Source organism: Exophiala aquamarina, assembly GCF_000709125.1.
Source record: "Exophiala aquamarina CBS 119918 chromosome Unknown aczIA-supercont1.3, whole genome shotgun sequence".
Classification (NCBI taxonomy): Eukaryota; Fungi; Ascomycota; class Eurotiomycetes; order Chaetothyriales; family Herpotrichiellaceae; genus Exophiala; species Exophiala aquamarina.
Genome location: NW_013550585.1, coordinates 3,671,765 through 3,685,887, shown reverse-complemented (window position 1 = coordinate 3,685,887; position 14,123 = coordinate 3,671,765). Strand labels below are relative to the sequence as shown.

At 50.2% G+C, this 14,123-nt stretch overlaps 6 protein-coding genes across 6 annotated transcripts; 3 read left to right on the top strand and 3 right to left on the bottom strand.

The window, feature by feature from the left end:
• Positions 1 to 395: 395 nt before the first annotated feature.
• On the top strand, positions 396 to 2,811 carry A1O9_04895 (ubiquitin thiolesterase; the record flags this gene model as incomplete). Its single annotated transcript, XM_013407181.1, has 4 exons — positions 396 to 428; positions 524 to 661; positions 720 to 733; positions 792 to 2,811. The coding sequence occupies 4 exons, from the start codon at positions 396 to 398 to the stop codon at positions 2,809 to 2,811; spliced, it is 2,205 nt and encodes a 734-aa protein (XP_013262635.1).
• Positions 2,812 to 4,993: 2,182 nt separating this feature from the next.
• Positions 4,994 to 5,501, bottom strand: A1O9_04894 (uncharacterized protein; the record flags this gene model as incomplete). The annotated part of the gene is made up of 4 exons (XM_013407180.1): positions 4,994 to 5,049; positions 5,128 to 5,256; positions 5,334 to 5,393; positions 5,465 to 5,501. The coding sequence occupies 4 exons, from the start codon at positions 5,499 to 5,501 to the stop codon at positions 4,994 to 4,996; spliced, it is 282 nt and encodes a 93-aa protein (XP_013262634.1).
• A 1,035-nt stretch (positions 5,502 to 6,536) lies between these two features.
• A1O9_04893 (uncharacterized protein) lies at positions 6,537 to 7,136 on the top strand (the record flags this gene model as incomplete). Its single annotated transcript, XM_013407179.1, has 2 exons — positions 6,537 to 6,935; positions 6,990 to 7,136. 2 exons carry the CDS (start codon positions 6,537 to 6,539, stop codon positions 7,134 to 7,136), a joined length of 546 nt encoding a protein of 181 aa, XP_013262633.1.
• Positions 7,137 to 7,530: 394 nt separating this feature from the next.
• A1O9_04892 (uncharacterized protein) lies at positions 7,531 to 9,577 on the top strand (the record flags this gene model as incomplete). Its single annotated transcript, XM_013407178.1, has 3 exons — positions 7,531 to 7,834; positions 7,945 to 8,118; positions 8,202 to 9,577. 3 exons carry the CDS (start codon positions 7,531 to 7,533, stop codon positions 9,575 to 9,577), a joined length of 1,854 nt encoding a protein of 617 aa, XP_013262632.1.
• Positions 9,578 to 9,672: 95 nt separating this feature from the next.
• On the bottom strand, positions 9,673 to 11,402 carry A1O9_04891 (uncharacterized protein; the record flags this gene model as incomplete). The annotated part of the gene is made up of 3 exons (XM_013407177.1): positions 9,673 to 11,157; positions 11,240 to 11,299; positions 11,364 to 11,402. The coding sequence occupies 3 exons, from the start codon at positions 11,400 to 11,402 to the stop codon at positions 9,673 to 9,675; spliced, it is 1,584 nt and encodes a 527-aa protein (XP_013262631.1).
• An 843-nt stretch (positions 11,403 to 12,245) lies between these two features.
• On the bottom strand, positions 12,246 to 13,765 carry A1O9_04890 (sorting nexin-4; the record flags this gene model as incomplete). Its single annotated transcript, XM_013407176.1, has 2 exons — positions 12,246 to 13,427; positions 13,481 to 13,765. 2 exons carry the CDS (start codon positions 13,763 to 13,765, stop codon positions 12,246 to 12,248), a joined length of 1,467 nt encoding a protein of 488 aa, XP_013262630.1.
• Positions 13,766 to 14,123: the final 358 nt, after the last annotated feature.

Genomic DNA, 14,123 nt, shown 5'->3' with positions numbered 1-14,123 from the left:
CCTACACAGCGAGCCAGTCAGCCCGGGAGTTGTTCTTCTCGCTAGCCCTTCGAGAAGAAGACTTGCGCCCACGAGGAGAGACAGCATCTTGATCTTGCAGGCGCCTGTGGATTTCAAAGCTGCCACCACCTTGAACTGACTTGAACCGCACTTACACTCCCACTACTGCTGTTCTCCTTGATCTGATCGGAACTACCGTTGCTACGCTGGATACGTACATCCTACTTTACTCTCTCCCTTCACCTCACTCCTTCGCCTTTCTCGTTCGCTTGCCCGCTCACCCACTGACCTGAGCCTCCCTCGACTGCTTCCTCTGCATTCGGCGGTTGTACCACACCCAGCCGTGATTGCTGCCACAGATGTCCTCGGGTCGTTGCAGATGAAGTGTGTGAACCATGACTTCCTTCTTTGGGAAACGCAAGAGCCAGGTACGTTCATTGGAACCGGTTTCGAGCAATTTCGACTTGCTCTCCGAGCCAGCACATCTCCTGGTTTGAATGAGTACTGACGCTGCCATCTCTAGAATGCTTCGACTCCTGCAGTGGGCACAATACCCGCGAAGAATCCTAATGCGCCTGTTCCCACCCCACTGGAGCGTATGCTCATGAACGCTGGTCCCATTCGCAATGATGGAAGTGACAAGTTCTTTGGAATGGAAAATGTACGTTATCATCCACCTGTGCCTAAATTCTTGATTTCCACTGACGGCATTTCCACAGTTTGGCAATACCTGGTCAGTGCTGCATCTCCGTGAATCCGTCCGCTTGGGTTGACCAACTGACTCGTTACAGTTATTGCAACTCCATATTACAGTGCCTTTACTATTCTGTTCCCTTTCGAGACAATGTTCTCGCTTATCCCCGCCGATCTAACCCAGAGTCTGTCGCTCATGCACAGGCGAATGCTCCTGCTCGAGTACCACCAACCCAGGCTAATGGAAATGCCAAAAAACTCCAGGGCCCAACTTCGGCGCGCAATGCAGGAACACCACCTAATCAGCAACAGAAACCAGAAGACAAAGACTCCCCAGAATATAAAAAGAAGCAGGCCCTAATTACGGGGCCCATCTTGAATATGAGCTATGAGAACTCGTCCGATTACGACATGCCAGAGGATCTTTTTACCTCATTGAAGGATCTCTTCGAAGCAGTTGTCATCAATCAATCAAGAAGTGGTGTCGTCAGCCCTAGCAGGTTTCTGGAAACCTTGAGAAAGGGAAATGAAATGTTTCGCTCTGCCATGCATCAGGATGCTCACGAATTCCTCAATCTTCTCCTCAACACAGTCCTTGAAAGTATCGAGACTCAAGATCGGAAGCTTTTGATACAAAAGAAGGTCGAATCCTCACTGCCAGAGTCCGAAAGTTCTTCCATTCTCAAGACAGAGTCAGGGACGGTCTCTTTTCCTTCCGTCCTCCCCGTCCCCACAGCTGCACCCACCAGGTGGCTTTCCGAACTGTTCGAGGGTACGCTCACATCCGAAACAAGATGTCTGACGTGTGAAAATGTATCTCAACGTGATGAACCATTCCTAGATCTATCCGTTGATTTAGAACAGCACTCCTCCGTTACTGCCTGCTTGAGAAGGTTTTCAGAGGAGGAGATGTTGTGTGAGCGCAATAAATTCCATTGCGACAATTGTGGAGGCCTTCAAGAAGCAGAAAAAAGGATGAAGATTAAGCGGCTCCCAAGGATATTGGCTCTCCATCTCAAGAGATTCAAGTATACCGAGGACTTACAACGCCTCCAAAAGTTGTTCCATAAAGTGGTATATCCATATCATCTGAGGCTTTTCAATACCACGGACGATGCTGAAGATCCTGACCGATTATACGAACTTTACGCAGTCGTCGTTCATATCGGTGGCGGTCCATACCACGGCCACTACGTTGCCGTTATCAAGACTCAAGACCGTGGCTGGCTATTATTTGACGATGAAATGGTTGAACCGGTCGACAGAAGCTTTGTACTCAATTTCTTCGGCGACAAGGCTGGACTCGCTTGTGCCTACGTACTGTTCTACCAAGAGACCACCATCGAAGCAATTCGGAAAGAGCAAAGAAATGAGGGGAAGGCACGAACGTCCCAAGATGTGACCAATGGCTTAGGCATCATTCCCAACAGCTCAACTGAAATGCACCGAGTCCCGACCGTAAGTCCCATTGCCTCTCTAGCATCGACAGGTGAAGCTGCTCAATACGCAGCCCTCAACCACGCAGCCACTGCCCCTCCTCAATTCAAAACCAATGGTCACGTTGAGCCACCTCAATCTCCGCCCCTTTCCGCAATCAGGCCTCCAAGTCCGGTGCTGCAAAGCAAGAAAGAGAAAGCCAGGGAAGAAAAAACTCGTAAAGCAGAAGAGAAGGCCAGAAAGGTAGCTGAGAAGCAGGCAGAGAAGCAAGCTGAGAAGGAAAGATTGGAAAACGAAAGACAGCGTCGAAAAGATCTGTCCAGCAAACTGCAGGAAGCACATAAAAGGCAAGAGGCCGAACTCAAAGCAGCTCTGGAGGCGAGCAAAGCGAGCAAAGCAGACGAGGATCGTCGTAATGCTTTAGGAAGAGCAGAAACCTATTCTCCTGAAAGCAGCAGCCCATCTGGGCTTGACCGATTCAAACGATCAAAGAGCCTTCGATTCGGATCCTTAAATAAGAAAGATAAACTGCGGTCCAATCCTTCAGACGAAAATGTCTCCGAACCGCCAGCTGTCGCATTGCCGTCCGATACCAAACATTCCGACGCACAAAAGGAGAAGGAGAAGGAGAAGAAGAATCGATTCAGTATCAGGAAGAAATCATTTGGCAAATTGACCTGAGGATCTACCACATCATCTCATCATCCTTCCCAGGTCCTCGCCATGTACAGTCACACCTACGCACGCCGAATTCCCGAGTATATACCTTTTTCGATCAAAATGTGGCTGCAACAAAATGGTGATAGGTTGTTAATATATACGCACATCCTATTTTGTCCAATCAAACAACTATGGACATGCAAATAGTCAGGTGGTTATGATCAACTTCAGATTGCACATCCTATGATGTGTTCGATGAATCGACGGCAAGGTTCATGATGATACAATTACATTTGATGGCGTTACACACCCATGGCCTCTTCTTTAGCGGAAAAGGGTCATCCCAACCGTCCCAAAATTAATGAGAGATAGCGACAGGAGTTCCAATTTAATGAGCCACGGCTTCTATTTACCACTGCAGGACAAGGTCCAGAGCTTCGATTGGATAGCTACCAGGAGAAAAGCATTTATCTAGGAAGGCAATCTAGTTTGAGCTACCTTTGTGAAAATGCGCTGGCTTGCATGCTTGCTTTGACTTCTCTCATCAACTGCGTCTCCGCCGTTTCCGCATAAGGCTGGTTAAACGTCGTTCGTCAAAAGCTACACTTCGTTGACTTCAGCATACTCGAGAGCAAGATGACAATCGTAGATGATCTGACCGTCCACTTCAAGGGACTGGGGGCGGTTGGTCGCTGATAGACGCGACTTGAGCTGGCACTTATCTACAATGTGAGGTTTTCTATGAACCGACGAGCCCTTACCATGGGGAAACACTTTTTGAGACTTTCCAGTCGAAGCCACCAGCGACAGAGGGGTAGACGGAGGAGGAGAGAAAGAAAACCCACAAAGCCTAGGAAAAGGAACAGGAAATAATTAAGGGAACCGGATAACTTTTCGAGCGAAAACGGACATGGACATGAGGAAGGGGAAAATCCGATGATGGGTGAAGGTGAAGGTGACTGACTCCGTAAGTACTGTAGCTGTCTAGTTAGGTCCTCACCACTGTCCCCCAATGGTAATCATCCCATTGATAATGGTTCTGCTGCTTTCTTCTCTTGTTCTTCTTCCGTTCCTCCTGGCCTGAATATACATCCCGGTTCATGGCTCGACAGTACAGCGTAATGGGGCAAGCGAAGACAAGGCCAAGGGCAACGCGATGCCAAGGCCAGGCCATTCTTGCAGCGTACACTTATAGAAATCTTCCGTGCTCACGTAATGCAACAATTCTTCTCGGTGTCTACTTATGTAGTTTGTTCAGGTCAGGGGTTCTATGTTCGGGGATGTAAGGAACACGAACGCGACACAACAAGGAATATTGGAAAGAACAAGGTGTGGTGAGGTAGGATTCTATCCTGCATGTGGTGGCCTTGCTTATGCTTTTGAACTGCGGTACACCTGTAGACGGGAATCTTCGCTTTTTGGGTACACTTCCTTCTCATCGCTCGCAACACTAGCTGTTGTACTTCCTTTCCATTGGTACTGCACTTAAAGGAGACATGACTTGGCTTCTGCGAAATGAGCAGGCATCCATGTCGTCCAAAGCATAGTCATTGCGGTGGCACAATCTGTACTTGCCTGATCTATACTTGCCTGATGGCCGCCTTCGTGGCTATCGTATTGTTTCCCCTTTCTGTATTTCTCGGACAACAGGTGCGCTGGGTGGGATGCTCAAGCCTGGGATCTTCCAAGGTGTCCTGCAATTCTGGGCATCAACTTATGCTCTGTTCTGTTCTCGGCTTGAACGGCAGGAAAGTCTGTATAGAGAACAATAATAAGAGCAAGTGGTGTGGATACTGGCCCTGAAATCTCCGTGGAGGTGGATTGTGGGCGCAACAGCTCATGATGGATATGCTACGGTCTTGGTGCAGGAAACCCTTTGAATATCTCCCTCGCTTATGCTTTGATCCGGGCCGTAGCCGATATAGAGTCGTCAAGGGAGCCCAAGTACGAGCCCAAGGGACTTGTAGGTAGATCCGTGATAAGCTTCCGAGGGCATTGGTCTTTGAGACAAGGACTGGCTGAATACTAGGAGTTGTGGTCTCTCCTCCCGGGTTTTGGTTCTTGGGGAGGATCGGTGATATATGTGATCGGCCTCGAGTCATCGGGTAGGACATGGTTAATGTCGGTCGTGTGGCCAATGGGCCTAATGTCAAATTCATCGCGGCTCTTAATATATCCTGTTCTTGCAAGGCGCTGTCGTGTGCTAGCCTAGGAGAAGCTCATAGACGATGATCGTGAGGTTGACTCCAATCAGAGGCACTGTAAGATCCATTGTTAGTCAAAACGAGGCGGAAGGAATGTTGCCAATTGACAGCAGAGCCAGAATTGAGTACGCACCTCGACATAGAGTTCTGATGCTGGAGATCAAATGAATGCCTTTGCTGCGAAAACTCTCGGGGTCTTGACCGGGCGTTCCAAATGCCGGTCCGCCAGCGGGATCATTGAGTGAGGACTTCCCCCAGCCGACTGTGTAAAGAGAATTTAGTTTTGTGAACACCTTTAACATGTGTAGGACGGATAAGACGTTGGAGCAGAAAACGTACTTCGGGCGAGGAAACGGTCTTCGGACAAGATGGCGACCGCGTTGAGAAATAGGCAACCCGCTATATGGATGGCACAAGAGGTCAGCGGCAAATTCCTTCAGTCTTGAAGATTTTAAGCATATGATGCTCACCGTATATGATAGGACCGAAGCCGAAGAGAGAAAGCATTTTGGCCGGGGATTTGAAGGTATTTCGAAGAAGGTTTATGGTCAGTATAATGCAAGAAGATGGGTAAGATGAAAAGCTGGCTGATCTGACCGCGGGACGGGAGACTGTAATCGTTGCAGATTGAGAAAGGATGCGGCGGCAGAAGCGGAGGCGACGCTGTAAGAAACAGGAGTAGTATTAAATGGTGGGTGCGAAGTCCAGGTGAAGCCAGATGAACGTGGGCGGTGGAGTTTTGATGCCAGAGTGGTTCTTTCCCCACTAGTTGGTAAATATGTAGCTTGCTCGAACCTGAGGTGAACAGGTACTTCGTACTCCGTCACCCTCCGTACACCGTAATTATCAAGTATGTATCAATAACAGCGTACCTAATTATTACAGTACCTCACTCTAAACTGGTGCCTCAAGTACGTACCTGGGCTACCCTCCATCTCCATATCAAAGGTATCCCCGAGTATTCGTACATCATCCACGAATTGCTAACCCTTTCCGTCAATGCCTCTGTAATCACCGCAGATCTGCCATCTCGTTGATTCACGAGGCTGAGTCCCAAGTCCATCAATGACCTGCTTGGGCAGACCTTGTTCAGCCTACCACCTCCTCGTTCGCATTGCTTCGTATCAGCATTCCACTGCTGCCAGGCCTAACTCACCCTTCCTTTATCTTTCTCCTCAGGCCGGATCCTGCTAATGCAAGCTGCACGGTTCCGTATTCAGCTCTCGTTGGGCTTTACTTGCCGATCACCCGTATCGGCACGGGGTTGTAGTTTGACAACAGGCCTCCCTTCTCTTACTGGTTCTACAGCTCTTGAAATACAACCGAATTACTAATGGGTCCTAGGACCGAATTGCCCAGTATTAGGCAAGACGAGATGGCGTTTCTTCGTGATGCAGATTCGCAATGCAACTTTCATCTCTATATAAACTCTTCTGTCACCTGGGGCAGCTCTTTTGCTCTTTCCTATCACAGTGCGAAACCCGCTTCAAAGAAAACGGCCCAATAGTTTCAAATTGTTCATTTTATCATCGACTGACAGTCATGGCCGAACCTTTAGATTCTGTGACGGATCTACCACCCGTTCGTCGCTACATCACCCAGCACAATGCCGATGGCAAGAGCATCCATATTGAATCTCCAGCCCAGAGATACTTCCCAAGTCCAGGGGCAGGAGGGTTCGCCAAATCTTACTCCGTTCCGCTGCCGGCAAACCTCACAGACAACGCTGATACAAAGGCGTATCTCGAGAAAGGTGGCCCCACTAGCTGGGATTCACCCTCTGTCGTTGCCCCTAGTGGTGTCAACCTTGTCATCGTGGACCTTGTCCCTGGGGGTGTAACCCCATTACACCAAACTGTTTCGATTGATTATTCCGTTGTCATTATTGGTGAGGTCGAACACGAACTTGACAGTGGAGAGATTGTGAAGTTGAAACCTGGAGTAAGTCCACTCCATTGAGATTGCCCATTCGCCTGTCTAAATGAGATAACATAGGATCATATCGTTCAGCGTGGAACTAACCATCTGTGGCGAAATGCGTCCAAGACGGAGCCTGCTCGATTCATCGCCTCCACTATTCCGATTGAACCTTTGAAGGTCAATGGCGAGCTTCTGGAGGAGAAATGGACTGTTCCTTCTTAGTCCTGTCAGATGGGCCTTGATTTTTAAGTAAAGTAAATTGACTTGCTCCAGCCTTATCCTTAGAATCTTTCTTGTTGTCATCGAAATTCCTAGCATTGATCGCTGTGATTTATCAGTTGAACTGCTTCTCGACGACCTCTTAAAAAGGTTTCTGTTCAGTAACCAAAAGTGCTATGTATTCAAAGATTTTACACCTGTATACACCTGTATACGAGAAGCAACAAATATATTGCTATCGAACTTCTGCAATGCTGTGCCCCATCACGTGACACAGACAATGCCCCTTTTCTTTCAGCCACCACCCTCATCTCAATTTTCATCTTGTATGAAATCTAGTCTCGAAGCAATATTGCACTTTTCCACTTCATCCAGCAGAGTTCCATGATCCGGCATCATGGCACGAAAGCTCGAGATGTGGCAGCTCAGCTACATCATTTTCCCCGCGTTTGTCTTACTCCACCTCTACACAGCACCTTACACGAAGGTCGAGGAGTCGTTCAACATGCAAGCGACGCATGATATTTTGACGTACGGCGTGCCGACGGAACATGTCTATCTTCGCCTCAAAGCTCAGTACGACCATATGACATTTGCGGGTGCTGTACCGCGGACATTTGTTGGTTCTCTTGTGCTCGCTGCTTTCGCGAGACCCTTCGTCTGGTATGGTGCTTTGAATGGCGAGCAGCAACAATTCTTGGGTAAGTGGTTACAATACCACCGCGAAATCGGACGAGGAAACGTGAAGCAGATCTATCCTCTCTCGGTGTTCATTGTTGCTAACAGTTCTCTGGTCTGTGTTCCTCTATAGTGCGTGCTCTTTTGGGACTATTTAATGCCGCCGCCCTCGTCAGTTACGCGGCAGGTGTGCGACGAGCTTACGGCAGAGTGGCGGCAGAGTGGTACATGTGGCTGCAGGCCAGCCAGTTCCATATTCTCTTCTACTCGTCTCGTACGCTTCCAAACATGTTTGCCTTTGGAATAAGTATGCATGTCCATTCACATTCATTAGTGATGAGCTGTTCGGCAGGAAACCAGCTGACCAATTCTCTCCTCTTCCACTACCAGGCACAATTGCTCTTCGATTCTTCCTACCAGACCCGGCGTCCTCTACAGCCAAAATCAAGCGCACAAGATTAGCCTTGTACCTGCTGACGTTGCCGACTGTGATATTCCGGTCTGAGCTCGCCTTGCTTCTCGGAGCACAGTGCATTTACATACTACTCAAATCCGGTAGCGTCGCGAATGCAGCCGCTCTCGTGCGGACGACCTTAGTGCCTGCCATCCTCGCTGCTACCGTTGTTGGCCTCGTGCTAACGGTGAGCATCGACACGTTTTTCTGGCAATCCCGCACGCTCCAGTGGCCCGAAATGGCGGGTTTTCTCTCCAACGTCTTCCCGACCAAGGGCAACTTGGGAGCCTCAGCATGGGGTACCTCACCGTGGCATTGGTACTTCACCTCAGCGATTCCACGAATGCTCATCAACCCTCTCCTCCTGCTCTTAATCCCTTGGGGTCTCACGGCCACCGCGCTCGCTCCGTCACTATTCGACCTCCTGATCCCACCGTTGGCCTACACAGCTGTGTACTCGCTGCTCCCACACAAGGAAACACGCTTCCTCTTCCCGATCATTCCACCACTCACCGCATCCCTAGCCCTGATCGCCAGCTACACGACCATCCGCATGGGCCGATCGATCATCTACAAGCTCATGACCTTCAGCCTCCTGACCACCACGCTGATCAGCACCTACATCTCACACGGACTACTCCTCCCACTCTCTGCACAGACGTACCCTGGCGGGACAGCGCTATCCTCACTCCACGCGCTGAGCCTGAACTACCGACCACAGCCACAGATCAGGGTGCACGTGACGAACCTCGCACTGCAGACGGGCGTGACGCATTTTCTCGACATCCCGTCATCAGTCCTGCACGACCGCCCGCTCTTTGTCCTGCCCGGATCGGCCGATGGGCGCAAGCCGACGATCGCGCCTAAAGCACGCAGCAAGTGGATCTACGACAAGTCTGACAACGAGACCGAGTTCCTAATGCCTGCCTTCTGGGCCCATTTCGACTATGTCATCGTGGAGGACCCCTCCTGCGTCATCGGCGCATGGGATGTCGTCGATAAAGTATTTGGGCTGGGCAAGCCGAGCGTGCTCGCTCCGGATGTTGGAAGAGGACTACTGGTCCTCGGTCCCAAGGAGAAGAGGAGAGAAGATGATGGGTTGAGTCGTCTGCTGGCCAGTATGTATGGGCATGCTGGGAAGTGGGTGTATGGGGTCTTGCATGATATCCTGAGGGAAGGGTATGGGATTGATCGGATTCTGGGCTCGACGGGGAGAGATTGGAGCTTGACCAGAGGCTGGTGGCTGCATTGGGCCTTGGAGCCGAAGCTGTTCATTCTCAAAAGGCCTGAGGGTGGCATCCGGCCTTCGTAGATAGATATATGGATGCGATGATTTCACTTTCTGCTTAACCCAGCATCACTGAAGGAACCCGGGTATGCACCATATTCAGAAGGCATCATCATCACCTACCTCCTTGAGCCCAGAGAACCTATCCTCCCCTCCAGGCTCCCAACCATATCGCCGACCACCTTAGCATTGCCCTTCATGGACTCCTCAAGCTCCAAAATGCCCTTCTCCACCACCTCGACTGCCTCCCGCCACTGCTTGATCTCAGCCTGCATCTCGGCCTGTTTCCTCTCGACCTCGTCGAGGCCATTTTTCGCGTCCGCCGCGCCCGCGTGGATCACGCTCAATGCTCGCAGCCGCTCCAGCACCACCGGCAACAGGGGCTGCAGGTTTTGTATCGATGGAAGCAATTGATACAGCGCCGTCACCTTCACGGCCTGCTCTTCCAGAAACACCCGTGAGGTGATCTGCAGAGACTCGTCGTCCGGGCGGTGGAGATCCATAAGCTGCTGGTTGGTGTTGCTCGCGGATGGGTCGTTGTTGATGTTGTTGCTGAGACTGGGCGGGTAGCCGCTGAGCCCGATTGCGTTCCCTTGTGGGCCTGAAGAATTGGAGAGACCTCGCCGAGGACGCGTGTTGATGTGCAAGTTGGCTGACACTAGCTGGTTCATGCGTGTGTTGTGGAGTTTCTCGAGGGCTTCGAGTGCGGACTTGCGGCTTTGTTCAAGGGCTTTAGACTCATTGGTGAGGGTCTTCAATTTACTGGAGACAGAGTCCAGGAGGGGGGTCGTATGTGGAGCCGACGCGGTAGTATTAGAAGTTGGGGGATTGAGCGCGCCGAAGAGGGTGGCTATTTGGGAGGAAAGCCTGTCCAGTGTCGGAAGGATTGAGGCCGTTCGAGGGCTTTCTGCTCTTGTAGATGCCACACCCAGTGCGGCTTCTAGGGCAGTGAGCCGGTCTGAGAATGCTGCTACTGCAGCCAAAGATGGTGTGTCGTGGGGCGAGGGTTCATGAGCTGCAGTCCATTGTGAGGTTCCATCTTTCGTCTGTTGTCGCTGCTGCTGTCGAGCATTTGAGTCCAACTTCGAAATGAAATCCTCCTCCGTCGTACCCAATCCTTTCAGGCCAGCCTTGACACTTAGACCGTCAAGAACCCTACTCAATTCCTCCACCCCATCACGATCAATGATTTCCTCCTGCTCAAGGTGCCTTTCTTGCTGCTGCTGCTGCTGTTCGACGCTATCCTTAAATTCGCTCTCTGAATCTTTCTCTTGCTCCAGCTTTTGCAACTGCAGTCTCACCTCTTCAGTCTCCCTCTTTAAGCGCGCGAGTTTCCTGCCTAGCGTCTCATCTTCGCTGTCACTCATGTACACAATCTCATCTTCACCCTTGTCATTCTTGACCATGCGCCGCCGAGAGCTTCGTGTTCGGTATGAGCGGTGGGAACCACCAATTGCGTCTGAGAAGTCTACACCTCTGGCGTCAACTCTGGAGGCGCCAAATCTGCGTCTTGCTCCCTCTTGGTCGACCGGTTGCCTGTCGAGACCTGGGGCGCCGGAGTCATGGTCAGAAGGGACAGGAGATATCGTCCGCACTGTGCCTGTCTGATATTGTTCCAAGTTAGATACATATAGTTCGCTTTCGCTTTGGACTACGGGCCTGGGGAAAGCAAAGACTCGTGTTTACCTGCACAGTTGAAACATCGTCTGCTAGATCGGGAGTTTCGTATACTTCTGGTGCAATATCCTAGGACGAAGAGTGTTCGTTAGTTTGGTAACATGTTATCATCTGCAGGTGTATTGATCCTTACCAGGTCAGGGAGACCAGCGTATTTCTTGCTAATGGCCATCTTGAATTTCGTATGTCACTTAGCATGAACCTGATTTCCTCGTCTCAGTTCAAATAGGCTTGATAGTCCACGAGTATTTATTTACCCGCATGCCAGTTGGGAACTCCAATTCTACGGGGGAGGGAAACTTAAAGTAGGGGAGGTCGCGTAGCGCTTGGCGCGTCATGCAATAATTAGGATAATTAATTCCACTGCTCGGAACTCACAGTCGCTTCCCAGGACCACCAAGCGCTTAAACCCTTCTGCTCGCGACTCACTGTCTTCTCACCTTCTTCTCATCGCAGGCAGTCTCCCGACATCAGCGTTTTGAGGCAACACTTGAATCTTGCGCTCAAGAAGCATACGAGAGATGGAGGCTCTCAAGGCTCAGGGAGGCCATTCAGCGTCGCATGGGCGGACATTCGAAGTGGAATTTATCGACATTGCATCGCATCCCAAGGTGAATCGAATCCGAAGTGAATTGCATACTCGCATTCATATCTCCCATTACTAGTACTCGTTGGTTTCTGATTAAACTCTGGGGTGGGCCGCGAGTAGATCTTCCCTACCTGAGCACTTCGACCCGTATAAATAAAGGTTTGAGACGCGTTGAGTTCTTAGCAGTCGACAAGGATCCAAAGATAATTATGCTCCGGCGCACTAGGTAGAGTCTTTCATTTGAAAGCATGTTGAGAATCTAGACACCAATGTGGAAATGGTTTGATCGCTAGTTGCGCGGCTCTTGATACATTAATTACTATCGCTCGCTACCGATCCTAAGCCACACGAAGCAGACGAAGGGCATGCCCCTTTGTGGGACCTTTTAACGGTCCCATAGCTCGGTACCGCTGCCTGCTTGACTTATCAAGTTGATGCTCGACCTTTATCCTTATGCAAATGCTTGTCTGCATCCATGTCGACAAGGAAGCGCTCCCATGTGGAGATAACAGACTGATAGAATTCCATGTGTTGGGTCGCTAACACCCCCAAACTGTCTCGAAACTCAAGTCCTTTAATTCTCTCAAAATCGTTGACCTCGCGGACAACCTGCTCATCGAACATCTCACTTGTTCCTTTAGCACCGTCCACTTCACGATTTAGCTCGGCAATTTTAAGTTCGAGTTTTCGTGCTCGTTCCCTTCGTGCTGTCTCGTGATCAACTCCCCGAATATCCTCGACTTTATTGCGGATAAAGGTTGCCGGATTTAGGTTTGAGCCGTGTGAGTATGGGTTACTCGAGGCCAGCATATCTCGTTCAGAAGTTGCTTTAGACAGGTAATCAGTGAGGCCTTCAAAATCAAGTTGTTTTTGTTCCCTAGTTTTCAACAGTGACTTGACAGAGCCGATATACGCCTCCATATCTCGCAAACTGCCGAGATAGTTTTGATCTGTGTGATCTTTCAATCCTTTCCAGCCCCTCGAAGACTCTTCTACACACCCTGCAAAAGTTTGTAATTGCGCTTCGATCGCTGGTTCCAGAGGCGTAAGCTTTCTCATATTGTTAGCAAGATCAGCATAGTCGGCTTCCAGATCGCCTTCTCGCCGTGCCACTCGCGCAATGATCTTCTCCACATGGGAGAGATCCTCGTCAAGTTTATTGGCCCTTTCCGTCACCTCAATAAATCTCTTGTCGGGCTTGTGTACTTTTGAAAATGCATTTAGCATGGTATCTGCGACATTATCGAAGAAACCAGAGGGGGCAGCTGGGTTGTTAGTGTTCTCGCCGACAGTATTGCTCCGAGAAGGCCTGAGTTTCATCTGTGCATTCCAATCGGCAGTCTCGAGAAATAGGATCAGGATCGGTGCTCTTCGCAAGACTGGGTGTGATGTACACCGCTTAATGAACCGGTGTAGAGACCAAGCTCGTCGCTGTGTGAATTCGTTGCTAAAGCGGTCTCCCCTGACGTATGCCATATTGTTTTTCTCGGGTAGCGGAGGAATGGCGCAAGCTTGATAGTCTTTGTGCAAAGTTTGCCGCAGGAAGACAAAATCAGTAAAGCGTCGTCGAACCGAGAAATCCGACTTCTGGAAGGACTTAAAGTCTGTCTAGAATTGATGTTAGATCATCAAGGTGAATAGTGGAATGCAATGAAGCTTACGTGTGTAGTGACGAGGTAGGAGACATAAGCATCTTTAGTCCCATCGTTCTCTTTCAGAGGGGTGTCGACGGTGACCTCTAGACTACCATCCCGGCCTATTCCAGCCAGATCAACATTGTCTGCTTGCTCCCCAACCTGTGGTTCACTGGATAAACTGTCGCTTCGCCGCCCACTGGCGGATCTGGTGGGCAAATCGGATGGGTGAGAGAATGGTGCAGAGGACTCAGATTGCCGAGGATCATCTCTTTGCCATGATACACTGTCGAAATCACCATGGTCATCCATTGCTTAGTTCCTACGCCAGTAGGCAACGGTGATTCGGGAGATGCGGTGCTTAGAGATCAGGGCGGCGTGGTCAAGCAGGCCAAAGATTGCGGAGACAATGCGTAAAGAGGGCAGTGATCTCGTAGGAGAAAGGAGAGATCTGCTATCTTGGATTCGGTATATTTTGTTCTGCTGGTGAATGAGTATGCGAATAAGCTGGAGTTGAAGTCGATCTGCCCGCACCGCAAGTTGCACCTGCCTACCACTCGGGGTGATCAGGTCTACAGCTTCCTACTGGGGCTGGAAAAGAATGATGCGTGTCTTGGCAATAATTACCTTGAGGCGGCGCTACTTCCTGGTCAATAAAGCACAGGCCCCT